Source organism: Micropterus dolomieu, linkage group LG07 (assembly GCF_021292245.1).
Source record: "Micropterus dolomieu isolate WLL.071019.BEF.003 ecotype Adirondacks linkage group LG07, ASM2129224v1, whole genome shotgun sequence".
Taxonomy (NCBI): domain Eukaryota; kingdom Metazoa; phylum Chordata; class Actinopteri; order Centrarchiformes; family Centrarchidae; genus Micropterus; species Micropterus dolomieu.
Genome location: NC_060156.1, coordinates 11,776,956 through 11,793,249, shown reverse-complemented (window position 1 = coordinate 11,793,249; position 16,294 = coordinate 11,776,956). Strand labels below are relative to the sequence as shown.

General features: G+C 39.3%; 3 protein-coding genes and 1 long non-coding RNA gene across 5 annotated transcripts in view; all 4 read right to left on the bottom strand.

Annotated features, from left to right (window-relative positions):
* Positions 1-1,207: 1,207 nt before the first annotated feature.
* On the bottom strand, positions 1,208-6,231 carry sumo3b (small ubiquitin like modifier 3b). Its single transcript, XM_046053856.1, has 4 exons — positions 6,076-6,231; positions 4,211-4,339; positions 3,982-4,053; positions 1,208-2,472 (listed from the first exon to the last, which is right to left on the bottom strand). Exons 1-4 carry the CDS (start codon positions 6,094-6,096, stop codon positions 2,407-2,409), a joined length of 288 nt encoding a protein of 95 aa, XP_045909812.1. The 5' UTR covers positions 6,097-6,231; the 3' UTR covers positions 1,208-2,406.
* Positions 6,232-6,608: 377 nt separating this feature from the next.
* pttg1ipb (PTTG1 interacting protein b) lies at positions 6,609-10,833 on the bottom strand. The gene is made up of 7 exons (XM_046053855.1): positions 10,561-10,833; positions 10,094-10,149; positions 9,859-9,967; positions 9,392-9,494; positions 8,905-8,970; positions 8,392-8,438; positions 6,609-8,035 (listed from the first exon to the last, which is right to left on the bottom strand). Exons 1-7 carry the CDS (start codon positions 10,664-10,666, stop codon positions 7,992-7,994), a joined length of 531 nt encoding a protein of 176 aa, XP_045909811.1. The 5' UTR covers positions 10,667-10,833; the 3' UTR covers positions 6,609-7,991.
* A 1,527-nt stretch (positions 10,834-12,360) lies between these two features.
* LOC123973660 lies at positions 12,361-12,897 on the bottom strand. The gene is made up of 3 exons (XR_006825662.1): positions 12,832-12,897; positions 12,544-12,660; positions 12,361-12,420 (listed from the first exon to the last, which is right to left on the bottom strand). It is a non-coding gene; the product is annotated as an uncharacterized LOC123973660 (long non-coding RNA).
* A 609-nt stretch (positions 12,898-13,506) lies between these two features.
* myo10l3 (myosin X, like 3) overlaps positions 13,507-16,294 on the bottom strand; it is a 60,441-nt gene continuing 57,653 nt past the window's right edge. For both annotated transcript variants that reach the window (XM_046054823.1, XM_046054822.1), the window contains 3 exons: positions 15,786-16,241; positions 15,448-15,639; positions 13,507-15,279 (listed from right to left, as the gene is read on the bottom strand). In XM_046054823.1, coding sequence (XP_045910779.1) covers positions 15,175-15,279; positions 15,448-15,639; positions 15,786-16,241 — 753 coding nt within the window. In that variant the 3' untranslated portion in view covers positions 13,507-15,174. The remainder of the gene's footprint in view (positions 15,280-15,447; positions 15,640-15,785; positions 16,242-16,294) is intronic.

Here is a 16,294-nt window from a genome sequence, read left to right as displayed (position 1 = left end):
AATGAATGAGCTTTAAAACAATAACACGTCTCTCCATTAACCATGGTGAAAAAACAATTGAGGGTATGTACTGCCTTACAAGCGTCCCTGACACAGCTGATGGTGACTCACAGCACGACGAGAAATGGGAATGCATTGAATGTTACAGTTAACGTCTGTGTTGGGTGATCCAGTACATACGTACTGTGTGCAGACTCAAGGAGTTTTTTGGAATCACAGGGCCCTCCAATTATGTAAACTATGTTTCATTAGTATCTTTGGCCCTGTCCCTCTTTCCAGGAGCCAGTCAGTCAGTCCAACCTCACAGGTGATTTGGGAAAATGGTGCCAGGAAGATCAAATAAAACAAACATTCCCTAAACATTTCTCAGTTTAATTGGTCTGTTTTCACCAAACACAACATGTATTATTTCCAAGACGCTGTGCATTAGAGACCACAGAATGTATGGGTGGAGAGGGCACCTTGCAGCTGCATCGCTCAGAAGTCTGGGGAAATATGAAAGGCTTCAGATATCTCCGCGAGGAAATATAAAATGCAAAGGAGATGCCAAAAATAAAGGCAGCACAATCAGACCACTGTGTGAGGAGGCTCACGGGGAGTTCATTTGGCTGCACAGTATAGTAACATCTGTGAAATGAAGTCCTCTTAAATAAGAGAAGACTCATGAAGTTAAGGCTGGAGTGGGGCAACAAATGTGTCTTTGTATTCTAATTTAAGGGCCAGAGACTTCAGCGATTCAAAGTAGATGTAACAGAGGTCCCCTGAATCTTCAGAACAACAACGCCCTCTTATGTATGTCAAGTGTAGTACCCTCTCTGGATCAGACATCTTCACTATAAACACAAGTTTCTCTAATATTTTCAGCTTAACTTCACAAACTTTTTCCAAGGGAGACAAATCATAATGATGTTTAAAAAAATAACCCCTGAAGACATGGAGTCTTCCATCAGCCAGAATATTTATTCGTGTCTCTTGTTACATGAGACTGTTCCCACAGCTCAAACCACCATCCAGGTTAGGAATGGCCATTTCAATATGCAGTCAGCAGTCCAGCCTTTAACCCCAGCCCCTTAATGGCTGCATGTTTGTTTACCCCAAACTATTTGCCCTGCATTGCAAAAAAGCATAGCCAAAATATAAATTTTATGGTCCAAAAAAAAAAAAAAAAAAAAAAAAAAGGGGGAAGGTAATTTAGAATTCAAGAGGCTGAATAGCAAACTATATTTATTGTATACAGTATTGGGACAACAAATAATGTACAAATAAAAAAAATGGATATCTCCCTTGTCACCTTGCAAATCTAACTTGTTAATATTTAAAATGAAGGTGGACATTCTCATAAAACAAGATTTCTACCAACACACGAGTCAAAACAAACTAAGCATTTGGTGATAATGTTGGATAGATTTAGCACAAACGTACTGAAATTGGCAAAACAGCATTGGCTCAATATTTACTAATACAAAGACTGAAATATATAACATTAGATGAAACACCTAATTTCTGGACTGATAAAAGGTGAATTGTTTTTATTCTAAAGTCCTGAAAAGGTGGGAAAGAAACCAATTTACACATCAAGAAAACTCCTGTTGTGTCATAACAAAGACCGCTATTACAGTCACAGTAACCCCTTACATCTACATTTTATATATTAACCAAACCCTTTTAAAAAAAGAGCATTATTCATTCAGCTTTTTGGTCCAGAAACATTACTGCACTTTTAGTTAAATCTGCTTTGAGGGCATCAGTATTGAGGTAAACCATCCATGTGGATCTTTCTCTGCACAAGTATTTATTAGCAAATTTTGAAGGTAAAATCAACATGGATACATCAAATGATTTTGAATGTTCTTTAAAAAAAAAAAAAAAACTCCTACCAAAGTTTTATACATGAAGAATATGTCAGAACGTCTTTCCCCATCTATGGAGAGAAACCACGGGCTCCCATCCAGCAGTTTTCCTCCACAGCAATCCTATCAAGTACATGAATTAAAAATAGTGGGAGCCCATCCTGAATTTGAATGCTTACAAACAATCTGGAAAACTTAAGGGGGGGTGGTTGGCATGTAGTTCAGCTTATGGTTTATGAGACATGCAAGAGAATCTCAATATCGAAAGAACGTAATGGGTTTTTCATTACGAGCCATATCTGATCTGAGACTTGTCCCTGCCTTGGACAATTTCAAATCTACCATTTATGTGGATAAAACACATTTTAAAAAAGTACCCTGCATCTCAACGTTTGGATATGGCCCCAAATGAAAAACCTCTGCTACTTTCTTTTATGTTATTATCAGCTGGGGGGGGGGGGGGGGGGGGGGTTATAAAAGATAAACAGAAATAAACAGAGGACAACATGAAAATAATGGTGTGGATGTTCTTCAAAGGGTAGAATCCACATCCCACTTAAGAAAAGACTCCTCCTGTCTGTTGTTGAAATACATCAATAGTGTCCTCATCCTCCATCTCCAGCTGTAATGAAAGAAATTACACATTAGTAATTTGTTCTACAGCAAATGCATTATATTTATTGATATGGCAGTACAGTTGGGTATCAAACCCTCAGTGCTTTTTAGCACCAGCAGAAATATGTGCACTGAAAAGTTCCAGAAGCTGGCATTAAAAGTCTGGTTAGATTCTCTGCTTCATCTACTCGAGTTCCCGAGTAAACACTTTTAGACATGAGTGGTCAGGTAACTTCTTAGCTGCTTGTGTTTTGACAACATTCAACCTTTGGACCAGCCTTTGCATTAGGTTCTATATATTTTTTAACAAATATTTTCACATTGACCCAATTAAGATGACACACATCCAGGGACAAAGATGCTCCATTTATCAGTGTTTTCTTGCTGAGAGTTAGACAAAAAGATCAATACTACTCATGTTTGTAAGATAAAAATCAGCTGACGATTAGCTTAGTTTAGAATTAAGACTGAAACGAGGATCAACAGCTAGCTTGGGTCTGTCCAAGTGAAACAAAGAGCACCTACCAGAATCTGTAAACGCTCATTAATTAACACATTTCATTTCATTAACACAACTCATTTGTTCAAATCTGATTTACCGGGAGTTACTTTCTGGAAGTGTTTCTCAAACACTTGCTTGAGAAACACTTGCCACAGCAAATTGATGGGTTGTGATTATTTCTAGATTTATTATTGTGCGTACTTGTTACTATATTGCTTCCTTTGTGCAACTAAAATGCTTGAGCAATTTAAATGATTACTGCAATTGAGCCAAGAGGTGAGGGCATGTTAACCAGCAGCAACAAATCCTTATCCTTCACTTTACTGTCATAAGTCTAAAACAACAATAGGAGACATGGGAGAATTCATTCGTCATTACTGAGGGTTTGTATCCATTCAGTGATTGCGCACATTAAGAAGTGCTACCAACAAATTACTACAGAATAAATGTATACCTGTACTCAACAATAAAGATATGGGTTATAAACACTCGAGGGGACTCCGGTGAATTTGATTCATCTGACCCCAGCTTGTAATGCCATTTCAAAACAAAAAAGTGCAAAGACAGCAATTTATGACTACATAAAAATAACTTTATTACTTAATGTTTCCAAAGAAAAGAAAAGCACATTGAAACTAATGTAACTTGTGGGACAGAAGCTGTATCATCAACACCTTACTTCATCTGTATGTTTTCAGAAGCACAAACAAAATCTGATAGTTTCTTCTCAATATTCTTTATTCTCAAATTTCATAAGCTGCAAAATAACTGCAGTACTAATGACACTATCTTCATTCTCATTTACTGATGATGTAAGTACGTTTAGTAAAGAAATAAATACTTACACTCTGACAGATGTTCATGTATTTGTGCTTCAGAATAAAAATTAAACATTATAGACCTCAAAAAACAAAACAAAAGCATCTGTAAAAACTATCCATGTCTATGACTAGACTACTTGGGCTTTTAGTACAGCTCTTCATATTCTGGACTTTGAGTCCAGCTTTCACCAACCTGTGCAGGTGTGTCCGTTTCATTAATTGGCTGCCCATCGAACCTAAACCTTATCTGACGACTTGACAATCCCTGTAAAAGACAGAACAGCATTTTAGTGAGACCCTGCATCCAGTTAGCGATAAACAAAATATAAACAACAGTTAGTTGATATGACATAAGTGTTATTAAGTCAGCTCAGAAGTCTACCGTTACCACAGGGGATTCAATCTTTATGTTTCAGTCTTACCTGTCTTTCGCAGTATGCCTTCATTAGTTTGCTGAGCGGAGTATGCCTTTTGATTTTGAACTGTACGACCGACCCATCCTGACCAGCTACCTTGAGGTTAATGTGGTCATTTTCCGTCTTCACTCCTTCCTGCAACAAAAACCGTCATCAGCAGCAGCAACATACAAGTGCTACAGATTGCCCTGTGGTCACATTAACTGGTGGTGAATGCGTTGGTGGTTGCTTGATGACAGATGTTGAAAACAGAAAGAGGACGAGTTGCAATCTTCCTGAATGCCATTTGTCCTAATTTAATTACATTTTTTTGTAACATCATGTGAGTGAAATGGTGTTGCAGACAGGATTCAATAGCTGCACTTTGAATAAATATATATAAAGAAAAAAACCAAACAAACCAGCATTTGGGAGTCATGTCATTCCTGTCAATAGAAAAAACAAAAAACAGTGTAATGTGTCCAAACATTTACTCGCTTTAGCACTGTGAAGGCAGGTCTTTTGCAGAGCAGCCTATATCCTGTACAGGCTGAGTGTCCTCACATCACTAGGCCTCCTCATTTGTGCAACCGAATATCAAATTAACTTGTGACACCATGTGTGCAGCACCTTTTAGCCAATCGACCTTTAATCAGAGTTTAAATTCACAGGAAATAATAACGTTACCAAAACGCAACATGAAGTTAAACATGTTGACTTATGTAATAATGCAAACACTGTCATGACATAAAAAGGCCCTGCATGCATGTAGCCAACCCTTTCATTTTACTAGGCTGTAAAAACTGTGTTCATGTGGAATAAAGTGATTCTGTAAACAAACCAATGGGAATTAATTCATGGATTTGACGTTTGGGTATATTTGCCAATTTATTCAATGTGCACATAAAACTCACTGCAAGTGTCACAAGTCATGCCGACAATAGGTCGCAAGTTACACATGAGGAGGCCAAGCAACACTCAGCCTGTGAGTTACAGCTGCTTCACAAAGGTCCCGCTTCTACGGTGTTGAAGAAAGTAACTTAGACAAATGTTTGGACACATTACTGACTCCCAAACTTACCCTTTTTTAAAAAACAAACAAACAAACCAAACATACATTCAAAGTGCAGCTGGTGAATCCTGATAGCGACACCATTTCACTCACATAACGTTACACTGCTAAACCCAAAAATAGAACAGATGGGAATATACTGGAAATGTAATTAAATTGGGACAAAAAGCATCCAGGAAACCAGCAACGCTTCCTCTTCCTGTTTTCAACCAACGCTGTTACTACAAGCAACCACCGACACTTTCGGCGATCGCCATCAATTAATTTAACTAACGTTAACGGTGTCCGGTGGTATGACGTTAATCTATAGTTACAACAGGAAACTTGAATAAAAATACAATTTAAGTGAGCTAACGTGACATTTACAAGCCCAGCGTGTTCCTAAAGGCAGGCACACAATGCTAGTTACTCCATTTGGTTCTTCCTGTGATTAGCATAGCAAGCTAGTCCGTGTTCAAACTGGCGCAGAATGCCACAATGGCGCAAATGAAGGGAAAACACTAATCATTAATTTCGTAGGCAATCCCGATACCGACGTTAGCAAATATGGCTTCATATAACGATAAACAAATGAGTAGAAGTAGCTGGTGTTCATATTTGCGTGACACTGCAAACACACAAAAACTGTGCGCCTACAGCCAAATGATCCGCAAATTCAGTCAACCTTTGTTTTCTCCGTCGACCCGCTCAAATGCGGTATCTGTAGCCTGGAAGCAGGGCTAGCTTAGCAGAATGTGCTAACTTGGAGCTTGCGTTATTAGCACCTAAAGGCAAACATGAAAAAGATGTTCCTCCGAAGAAACACAGTAACGTTACTGACCTTTGGCTTCTCTTCGGACATTGTGCTATTTTCCCAGGGATTTATTAGTAGCGTGGAGACGGATTGTTAATGGTGAAGCGGGTTATCAGTTCCTCCGGCTCTATGTTCGGACCAGGAGCGCGCACTGAAATTTAAAATGTAATTCGACCAAAACGGTCACGTGCTCCACTTGTCTTCGGGGCCGCGGATACGTGAGCGCGCAAGTTAATTTGCGCATTCCCGCGATATAGGGAAAACAAAAGTGCCCTTCTGCAAAACAGCCCTTTAGTTCAGGCCGCGGGCACTCATAAGCATTAAGCTAACGATCCAATTAGTTAACTAATAAAACTTAACCTCATTGCAGTGGGAGCCAGAAACACAACATACCAATCAGAAATACTATGACAATCTTTTTTTTTTTTTTCTCCTTTCTTTTTCTGCAGACTCTAATAGGGTTGTGTCAGTATTCCACTTATCAAATAAAGATGGTCTCAGGATAAACATTTTTTCATAGGGTGAAATCTAAAGCAACTCTCAAAAAGTCATGTCAAGGATTTTGGAATAAGGCTCATTTAATATAGAATTTTACATTGTCCCTCACTGGGTTATAGACTTATATACTTTAAGGATTCTTTGGACATGCCCCCAAATTCAACAATTGGATGAAGATTCATAGCTATATTGTGATCTCACAGGTTTGCAGTTTGTATCTTCAGAAGACTGTATCTACTATCTGTTTTGCTGTAATCATTGAAGGGTGGGCCAAGATAGCAATAATAACCAAATGGCAAATTATTCTTAGGACTGAAATGCAACTTCCAGGACAGATTTAGGAAAGACTGCTGCATATAATAGAATGACACATAGTATGTATGAATAGGGCAGAAAATGTCTTCCGCAAATGGGGAGTGTGTATTTCCTGCATAATTGAAAGGGTGAGGTGTAAGCACATTAATGACATGGATTTCCAAGTGGGATTTATGGTTCCATACTTTCTATCAGATCTTTGTTTTTCTTGAAAAAAAAAAATAATAATAATAATAATAATTTAAAAAGCCAATTTGTGTTTTGGATGACCCCTCTTGTTTCTGGATTTGGGTGGGATGGGGATGAAAAAATGGCGCATTTGTGAATTTGGAAATTGATTTAAAACTTATATCACACAAAAGAAAAATCACATTCATTAAATTTCAATAGAAATAGTCACAATTTTTTTTTTTAACAACAGCTGCACAAACATGAAATACCTCGCATGTAAGTTCAAGAACACACATTTCTTTTATACAAGAAAGTTCTGAAACAAACTCTTATATTTATCAACATTTAAAATAGCAAAAAAAAAAAACATGTACAATGTGTTACATGTCATAAATGAACTTTGTATGTAAAAATAAATGGTTTGGCTTAAGACATGAATGCCGATCAGTTAAATAGTGTGTATCACAAATTTAGTATGAAAATAAAACTGCTGGTTATTAAAGACGCACCACAGGCTCCGAGGTGCTCTGCAGTTGTAGAATTCTTAGTAATATTTTTGTGCAAAATAAAACAATAATGTTTGCATATCATGGTGCACTATATGTTTTTAAAAGATTTGCCCTCACATCTAGTTTCCTGTGTGGACTGAAGTTAACTGAAAAGATTTCCACATAACCATTAACAGCCACATAAAGGCATAAGAAATATTAATCTAGCATAATAGCGGAGAGCCACATATAAAAAATTAATCATTAGATGAAGAGACCGTGTTTGAAACATAACGCATGAGTCAGAATTTCTTCAGAGCATCTTGGTGACATTTTCCTGCAAACACTGACTCACTGAAATCAAATCAGATAATCACGTGCAGTTTATCCTGCATATGTATCTCAATGTTACTGGCATCAGTAAGATCATCTTAAGGGATTTTTTCTAAGGAATCATTGCTGAGATTCTTCTTAATGATCATTCATACGGGCATATGGATTATCCTTTGCCAGACCTGAAAAGGAAAATGGAGACATTGACTAATTTCAAAAATCCTTGTCTTCCAAAAACCATTGTAGGCAATATTTGGGAATTAAATTATTTTGTATCAGTCATGCGCATTGCAGTTTCTATCCAGTAGATGGCACAACTGAATCTAATATGTTGTTTATGTTTTGCTTTTTTAACTTGGTTGTTAAGGACTTTACATTGTTCCCTTTGTTTGATCTTTCTTTTTATTCCCGAACCCAGTTTTTATTCACTGTTTAAATATATTTTCACTATGCATGTAAACATAGCTCAGTGAAAACAAGATATTTCAGAATTACATTTATTAACCCATTGAAACCCACACACAAACAAAAAACTCACCATATTTCTGCCTGATTTCATCATGCCTCAGCTGCATTTCTGTTCTCCTGTTGGGGATGAAACAAAGACAAATTGTTAGACAACAGAGAACACTGGCAGCACGCGCGCCCACAGCGTTTGAATCCTGACTCGAGGATCAACACAAAGCATTGCTGCCAGTTTTAAATAACTTTACAAAAAGCAACAGAACTCATCATTTGGCAAGTACAAATATGAATATATTTTAAATTAATTATCTAGACCAAACCATAAACATTACAATCTTGATAATCCACGAAATAACATGAAAATATCCAAACACTGATAAAACTTCATTGTAGTGCATGGTGGTGGTGATCAATGAGATGTGCCCCAATGTGCCTGCCACTTAAAAACACAAGTGGAAGTGTAGAAGAGACACCCGTGGTGTCTGTTTTACTGAGTGACAGAAACTTATGAGCCTTTGTATTTTGTATCTGTATCTACAGTAGTTAAAATTGGTTCTTGTCATACGCCTCCTCAGTAGCCATTTACTTCGCTTTCTGACGACTCTTCCTCGCACGGGTTTGTCGCTCCACCTTTGCGTCTTCTCCCTTAGTTCTGGAAGAATATAAGAATGTGTAGTTATATTAATAGTCAACATAGTTATGTTTCTCTAAATAAAAGCTTACATTGAAATATAAATGACACTCAAACTGATGCTCTGTTGTGCTTTGCTTTTAGTCTTGTACAGCACCAGTTAACAGTCAGTTAATCAGTCCAATAATCTCATCAAATATATCACTGTCTCTTCATCCAACACTTATTAAGTTAACTTGTTTTTAGAGACTTGAGCATGTCTTCATAGAAAGGGGACTGCTATTTTCAGAGCTACGCTGTAGTAACACATTCTGGCAGGCTTTTGGAGACGGCGGTATCAGCCTAGCCTTGCAGCAAAACAACCCATTGTGTTCCCCCCGTCCTCCTCCTTCAACGTTGAACCAGATTTGCCCGCCAACACTACATGTAACTTCATGCTTACCCAACTCTTTCACACTTGCAGCAGCAGAGGCAGCAGACAAGAATGGCAATGATGATGATGCCAGCCAGCACTGACATGGTGATGATCAAAATCTGGAAGTTTACTGGACGTCAAAAGGTAGACACACAGAGAAAAGGAAACACTGAAATTCACTTAATGACGAGCCATGCAACGAATCCTGTTAAATAAACACTACCAGGGCTGCCCCTTTTAGGCTTTAGTTAAATATTTGATGTTTTTAGCCTTAATTATTTTATTAAAAGTGAAGTGGGGAAATTAAATTTATGGTCCTTCTGTGCAAAAAAAGTACCATAATTAGTCATAGCGTCATTTTGTAAGTCAAATAATTGATTAGTAAGAGGTATCTTCACCCCATAGAGTCTGCCCTCCACACACACATCCCAAATATCAATCCCCAAAAACACTTGCACGTTATACGCAGATTTGACATGGATTTTTAATCTCACCCCAGCACACTCCCCATCTTGCATCGTTCAGTGGACACACACTGCTGGGGGGCAGGATGTTCCTCACTGGGTAGTCCAGGCATTGTTTGGTTGGTGTACACCACAAGCACTGCAACAAATGCAGCAACAGACACTTTGTTTAGCATCTTCTCTTTGGCATTTATAGCAACACATCACCAACCACAACTAAAGACAGTTGTAGTATTTGTATTTGGCTGAAGTGCATGTGACTTACTGTTACATTCTGAAGGCATTCAGCACAACTGGTGTTGGATCTCAAGGCACATGGAGCTGAAACAGAGATAAGTTTCAGTTAGTTATACAGTAGGTTGGAGAGATTACCGGCCCTGCTTTGACTGTGTAGATTCAATTAGTTGTATAACTGAGCTTAAAAGAAAGGGAATAAAAACAAAAATAAAATAAAAATAAAATCTTCTATAGATATTATTTTCTGCCCACAGTGACAAATCATTAGCAGTGGCGTATATGATTCAGAGTGACGCACTTTGATACAAGACAAACTAGTGTGAAGTTTGCTTTATGTAGGACACAACAAATGACCATAAAGAGGGGAATTAAGATGTTTATCTTTGCTCCTATAATTAGGAGAAAATCCATTTTGCTGCCGTCATGTGACAGTCTCCTGACTCTGGCTGGACAACACAAAGCACAACAGCTAAAGCCTATATAGCCTAAACTTACCCGGAGCTGGAGAAGGAGTCGGTGTCTGCGCATCTGTGGTTGTAATAATAATACCGTAGAAAACCAAGACAAAACGAAAGGCTAAAGATCTGCAAACTCCGGACATCGTGAGACCATCGACTGGCTCAAACTAACAGTTTCAAGCCGAACTGAAGGGTGGACCCCTGGGCTGACGTCACGAACTCCTGACAATCGTGTCATGACAGCTGCAGAGCGAAGCATCGTCTTCAGTAACGCCAGGTTCAAGTTAATGTAGAAGATAAAATGTGTCCGTTCTCTCATATCTGGAATATATGATATTTTATTTATTATTAACTTTTTCACAACTGTATACTTTTACAGATAGATTGATGTAAAAAAAATCTTTAGTACACTTTTTTTTTTATTTTAGTTCATATTAAATAATAATAAAAAAAGATAACAAAGAGCCACAATATTCAACATGTTCAAATGTCATGTAGAATCCTAAAGGGGAAATATTTTACTGGTCTTTAACACAGTATTTACCATAATGTTATGTAACCATATATCAGTTTAGTTCCCCAGACTGGTCCTCCATGAGGAATAGTGCCGTTTATAACATTCCCGATACATCTGATTATCCCTTTACAGCACATTCTGATGAAGTGCTGTAAGAAACTGGTTCTTCAGTACATAAAAAAACAACATCCCAGCCCGTCTGGACCTTCACCAATTTGCTTTCAGAACCAACAGATCCACAGAGGATGCCATCTCCACTGCCCTCCACTCAGCCCTCACACCACTTTGAGAAAAACAACACCTAGGGGAGACCGGGTGAGTTGAGCCAGTTTTTACTTGATGTGTCTATAAAGTCAGGACATGGCAGTAATGTCTCCAACTAAAACATGTACATATAATTTAGGATGTGCTGCATCCCTGGGAATAATACAGTTAGATCTAAAATAAACCAAAAAAGTGGACTGCAATGCTCAAGGAGAGGATAAGTTGAGCCACATGGGCATCAGGGACATCAATGTCATTTCAATATATTGCTTTAAAGCCATCCTGTTTATCGTCATGTCTTGTGCCACCTGATGAACAGACTTCCCATTTTGTACCTCTCCCACTACTCTGTCCAAATACATAAGAGGAGTTGAAGCCTGTCTGTCTTTAATTTATAGAAGCATGATGTGATGGTTGCTGGTCTAAAATGCATAATGTCACATCATTTCGGTGATACATAAGAATGTAATGTAAAATAACAGTAAAATATCTGGCTCAACTTCCCCCAGGTCTTTGTAACTTTGTGTCATCCAGCACTTTAAGAGTAATATCATGCTAACAGTATAACCTCATATTGTAACTTCCTAAACCACTAACACATGTGTAAGATGTTCTCAAACCTGTCTATAATTGTTCAGACACAAGAATCAGGACTCCTTTTGAATGTCAAATAAACAGTTTTGATCTTAAATGTGCTTATCACTTATTCCATGGGCCTCTCTCTATCACAGGGTGAGTAAAATGATTGACTCTTCAAAAATGTGTGTACCCAATTTTGTCTATAGTTGCTGAGAAACAAGGGGTGGCTCAACTTCCCCACAGGCTCAAATCACCCCGCTCTTCCCTATATCAGAATGCTGTTTGTGGATTTCAGCTCAGCATTCAACACAATCTCCCCCATGAAACTGATCAGCAAACTCAGCACTCTGGGTTTAAATACAACACTCTGCAACTGGATATTGGACTTCCTCACTAACAGACCCCAGTCAGTTTGGATTGGCGGACTCACCTCCTCCACTCTAGTGCTCAACACCGGAGCCCTCCAGGGCTGTGTGCTCAGCCCCCTCCTGTTCACGCTGTACACCCACGACTGCATCCCCCAACATGGAGATAACTCTGTTGTGAAGTTTGCGGACAAAACCACCATCATCGGCTGGATTTCAAACAACGATATAACAACGACTTCATATCGGGAGGAAATTGATAATCTTGCAGAGTGGTGTACAGAGAAAAACCTACTGCTCAACGTCAGCAAAACCAAGGAGCTGTTCCCCGATTTCAGGAAAATGGAGATAAAGACACACTCCTGTCTACGTCAGTGGTGCTGAGGTGGAGCAGGTGAAGAGTTTCAGGTTCCTGGGAATCAGCATCACAGAGAACCTGACATGGTCATCTCACATCTCCATGCTTGTGAAGAAAGCTCTGTATTAATGTATATTGTCTGCTATGTAGCAGAAGGAAGTTACAAAGCTCAATTTCATTATATTATCCGTTACATTGTGACAATAAATGTATCCACCTACCTACCTACAGTATCAACCAAAAGCAGTTGAGGAATATCAGAGAAACTTAAACCCCTTCCACTAACAGAATAATACATCAAGTAGATTTGTCTTTGTAGGCTGTGCCATATTATCCTCACAGACCCTCACTTACTTATGTTTAAAGGCCCTGCTCATCCATACAGGTGTTCTCAATCGCTTTGGCTAATTAGACCTCTACTCAAGTCTAATGATGCATTCATTTCATATTGTCCATTACGAGCAGCCCATTGTGAAAAGGCTAACTGCAGCTGTAACATGTTACTCAGCCTCCGGGGCTGAGAAATATATCAGCTACAATATCTCCCACCTGGCAAAAGGGACTACACTAGTACCAATGGTCTGCTGCAAAGCCACCATCTTGACACAATAATGCATGCTGTAGCTGTAGAGTCAGCTGTGGCACAACTATGCAATGCATTAATTTCACTGTCCAAACAAAATGAGGTGTTAGTACACATGGGCACTTACCCAAAATCCCAGCTTTGGTGTTTCAACTATATGTACGTATTAGCCGTCTCATAATGATGTATTTTTGCAGTAACATATAAATGTTTAATGGAGATTGAGATCCACAGCCAGACACATTAACTGTACATACCATTTTGTCCTCTGTAAGACCAACAGAACATGAGACAATAATAACAAACACAAAACAGCGTTTTGAAATACAATAATTTATTAAAGCATCTTTAAATTCTTATAAAACATTTTCTGATTTTTCTTCTTCAAAACAATCAGAAATCTCAGAAATACAGTCATCGTCAGTGGCAAGATCAGTCTCTGGTGTGGCCGCCGGCAGCTGACCAGATCGCCTAAGTGAGTACGATTGGAGAGCAATGGAAGACAGTGATGCAATGTGAGGTAAATACTAAGCTCATTATGTTTGGATCGACTCTTATGATGAACTATGCTGTACGTCGACTGGCATAGGCTTCAATCCTCTCAAGTGGCGGGGGGAACTTATCCTCAGGTTAGTAAGGTAATAGAAGGAATTGAGCGTGGGTGTTTAGGGCACCACACTTAGGGTATTTTATGTCGACAAAAGCTCAGGGCACAAAATGGAGAAATGCACAAATAATAGTGAAACAAAAGTACTAGCCAAACTGCATCAATGCATTTCCAGCACACTGTTCACCTCGCTCAGTCAGCTTATTTTCTCAATCCACTGATACTTCAATAAATAAATAGCTCACTCTCACAAGGCCTTCAACATCACTGAAAAAACACAGTAAAACAATCTTCAGACACAGACGTACTGAACAAGCTACATCCTGCTTATTTCTAAAAACACATCCTTGAGCATCATTTACAGCTTCAAAAAGTTAGACACACCCTCAAGTCAATACACAATAAAACAGCTCAACACAAAGTACTGTACTTGTTCTATGACAGAACCGCAAATTGTTCAAATGATTTTAGTAACCGGTGCCTTATGAGAAAATACTCGACTGCAGTGGTTATAAACATTGCATCTCCACTGATGCAGTGGTTATTCATGTTGGATTCCTTTGTTTGCTGCAATTATTTCTCATTATTATTACTTATCATTTTTTTCCTTTAAGATAGGGACAGGCTTTTGTGGCACATGCACCATTGGAAGCCTTAACTACCACACACAGATACTAAACAACCCAAAGTTTATTCTCCATTCCTGAAAGGCCACATCTGCACTCAATCTATAAATCCAGAATATTTAAACTAAAAACCTAAATAAGGCAAGATGAGGGAGATAATCTCCCTTGGACAGTTGTATTACACATTAACCTGAGGGAATCTCCATTCAGGAGAACATTCTTTGCAATGGGGCGCAATATCTGTTGAAAAAACACTTGAATAAAGGTATGTTTGCCACTGCAACATTCTTTTACCTAATTTGGATGTATGCTTAAAGAAAATGTACACTGTTGGAATTGAAAAAGTCCAGATTTAGATTCGAATGTCTGCTATGAATTGTGAAAGACAGGGTTTGGTGGAAAAAGTCCGGTTTTCCTGGATATTAAAAAACAATTCACAGATACCTGAAGTACATTTCAATTAGGAAGTGAGAAATGACCAGTGTAACTAATGAGAATAACATGTTTGGAGACTGTATGGAGGGAAGCAACACTCGGGAGGACTGTAAAGCTTAAAAGGGATGCAGATGATTGAATGTTCCAACTTTTGCCATAAGCGGTAAAAACACAAAACGTTTTTGCGTCTCTAAAGACAGGACTCTTTCTGGACAGGCAAAAGCTCTGAAACACCATCTCTGCATCATCTGTCTATGTTTTTTTGTTGTCTGTCAGGTGTACAGTAGCTGAGTACATTTGGTCTCCTGTCAAGTCAATCACCTGATCCAGCTGGTGCCATAACTGGATGCAGACTTCACACTGCAGCGCTTCTTCACGATCATGTTTATGTAGGCCTTCATGATCTTTGTGATCTCTCCAACCTGCCAATGTACAGACGAAACACACAGTCACCCAAGAGACGACAAGACAGGCAAAGATATACAGATGTGTATAACATTTTTTGAGTCATATCAACCGACTGATATTCTGAAATACTGTTTCCTCTAACAAACATGCACAATCTAATATATAGAGAAAAGATGATGTACCTGTGGTGTTTCAAAGAACATTTCTCTCTCATCCACGGTGATCTTGTAGGTGCAGGGCTGCGGAGCGCCGAAGAAAATGATGTGCTCATATGGGAAGGTCTCCAGAGGCTTGGGCTCTCCTCTCTTGTAGACGGACACATTTTCAGCACTCACGCTCAACCAGAGATCATGAGGGAAGCCTCCTTCTTTGCACTACGACACAAACACAGGAACTCATAAACATCATCCAATGTGTGCAGCAGGATGGCAACTAGCGATCCACTGATCTGATCTACAGGATCAGTGCATCCTTACAAGCAAAATAAAAAACCTGATCGACCCAGACCCAGTAAACCTACCTCGACATCAAACAGTGTGGATCCATATCCAGGCCACTCCTTGATGATGGTCATGTATTTGAGCATGGCTTGATGCTGGTCCAGACCAGTGAGGCGGGACCACTTCTCCACGATGCTCGCCCTGGTGGCAGACATCTCCTCCTTTATCCACATCTCCAACATCTGCTCCTCCTCCATGCGCTGCTTCTTCATCGAGCCGGTCTTTAACCCCCGCCGTAGGGTCCCGTCCAGGAAGCTTGTTCTCCGACGCTCCAGAGTTTGTCCCGACCCCGAGGCTCCACCCACCTTGGTAAACTGGAGGATGCGACTGCGCAGGCGGCCCACGGGGTAGACGTTTTCCAGGCTCCAGGTGACCCGTGCTTTGTCTCCGTACAGAAACTGCAGGCGTAGAGCGGCCAGGTGCTGCAGGGTCTCTTCTCGGGAAGGGAAGTGGCCCCGGGTCAAACTCTCATGGGCCTGAAGGAACAGCAAAGTAGTGTGTTGTTAGCACCAGCTGCAACTTGTGATTT

Coding starts and splice junctions, on each gene's coding strand:
- pttg1ipb (XM_046053855.1), bottom strand. CDS start 10,666: ATGTCCGGAGTTTGCAGATCTTTAGCCTTTCGTTTTGTCTTGGTTTTC. Junction 8,439..8,904: donor AAGAGTCGTCAGAAAGCGAA/GTAAATGGCTAC, acceptor CATCCCCAACAG/GAGAACAGAAATGCAGCTGA. Junction 8,036..8,391: donor TGAAATCAGGCAGAAATATG/GTGAGTTTTTTG, acceptor TTTCCTTTTCAG/GTCTGGCAAAGGATAATCCA.
- sumo3b (XM_046053856.1), bottom strand. CDS start 6,096: ATGTCCGAAGAGAAGCCAAAG. Junction 4,340..6,075: donor TGTCCGAAGAGAAGCCAAAG/GTCAGTAACGTT, acceptor TTTTTGTTGCAG/GAAGGAGTGAAGACGGAAAA. Junction 4,054..4,210: donor AGGCATACTGCGAAAGACAG/GTAAGACTGAAA, acceptor TGTCTTTTACAG/GGATTGTCAAGTCGTCAGAT.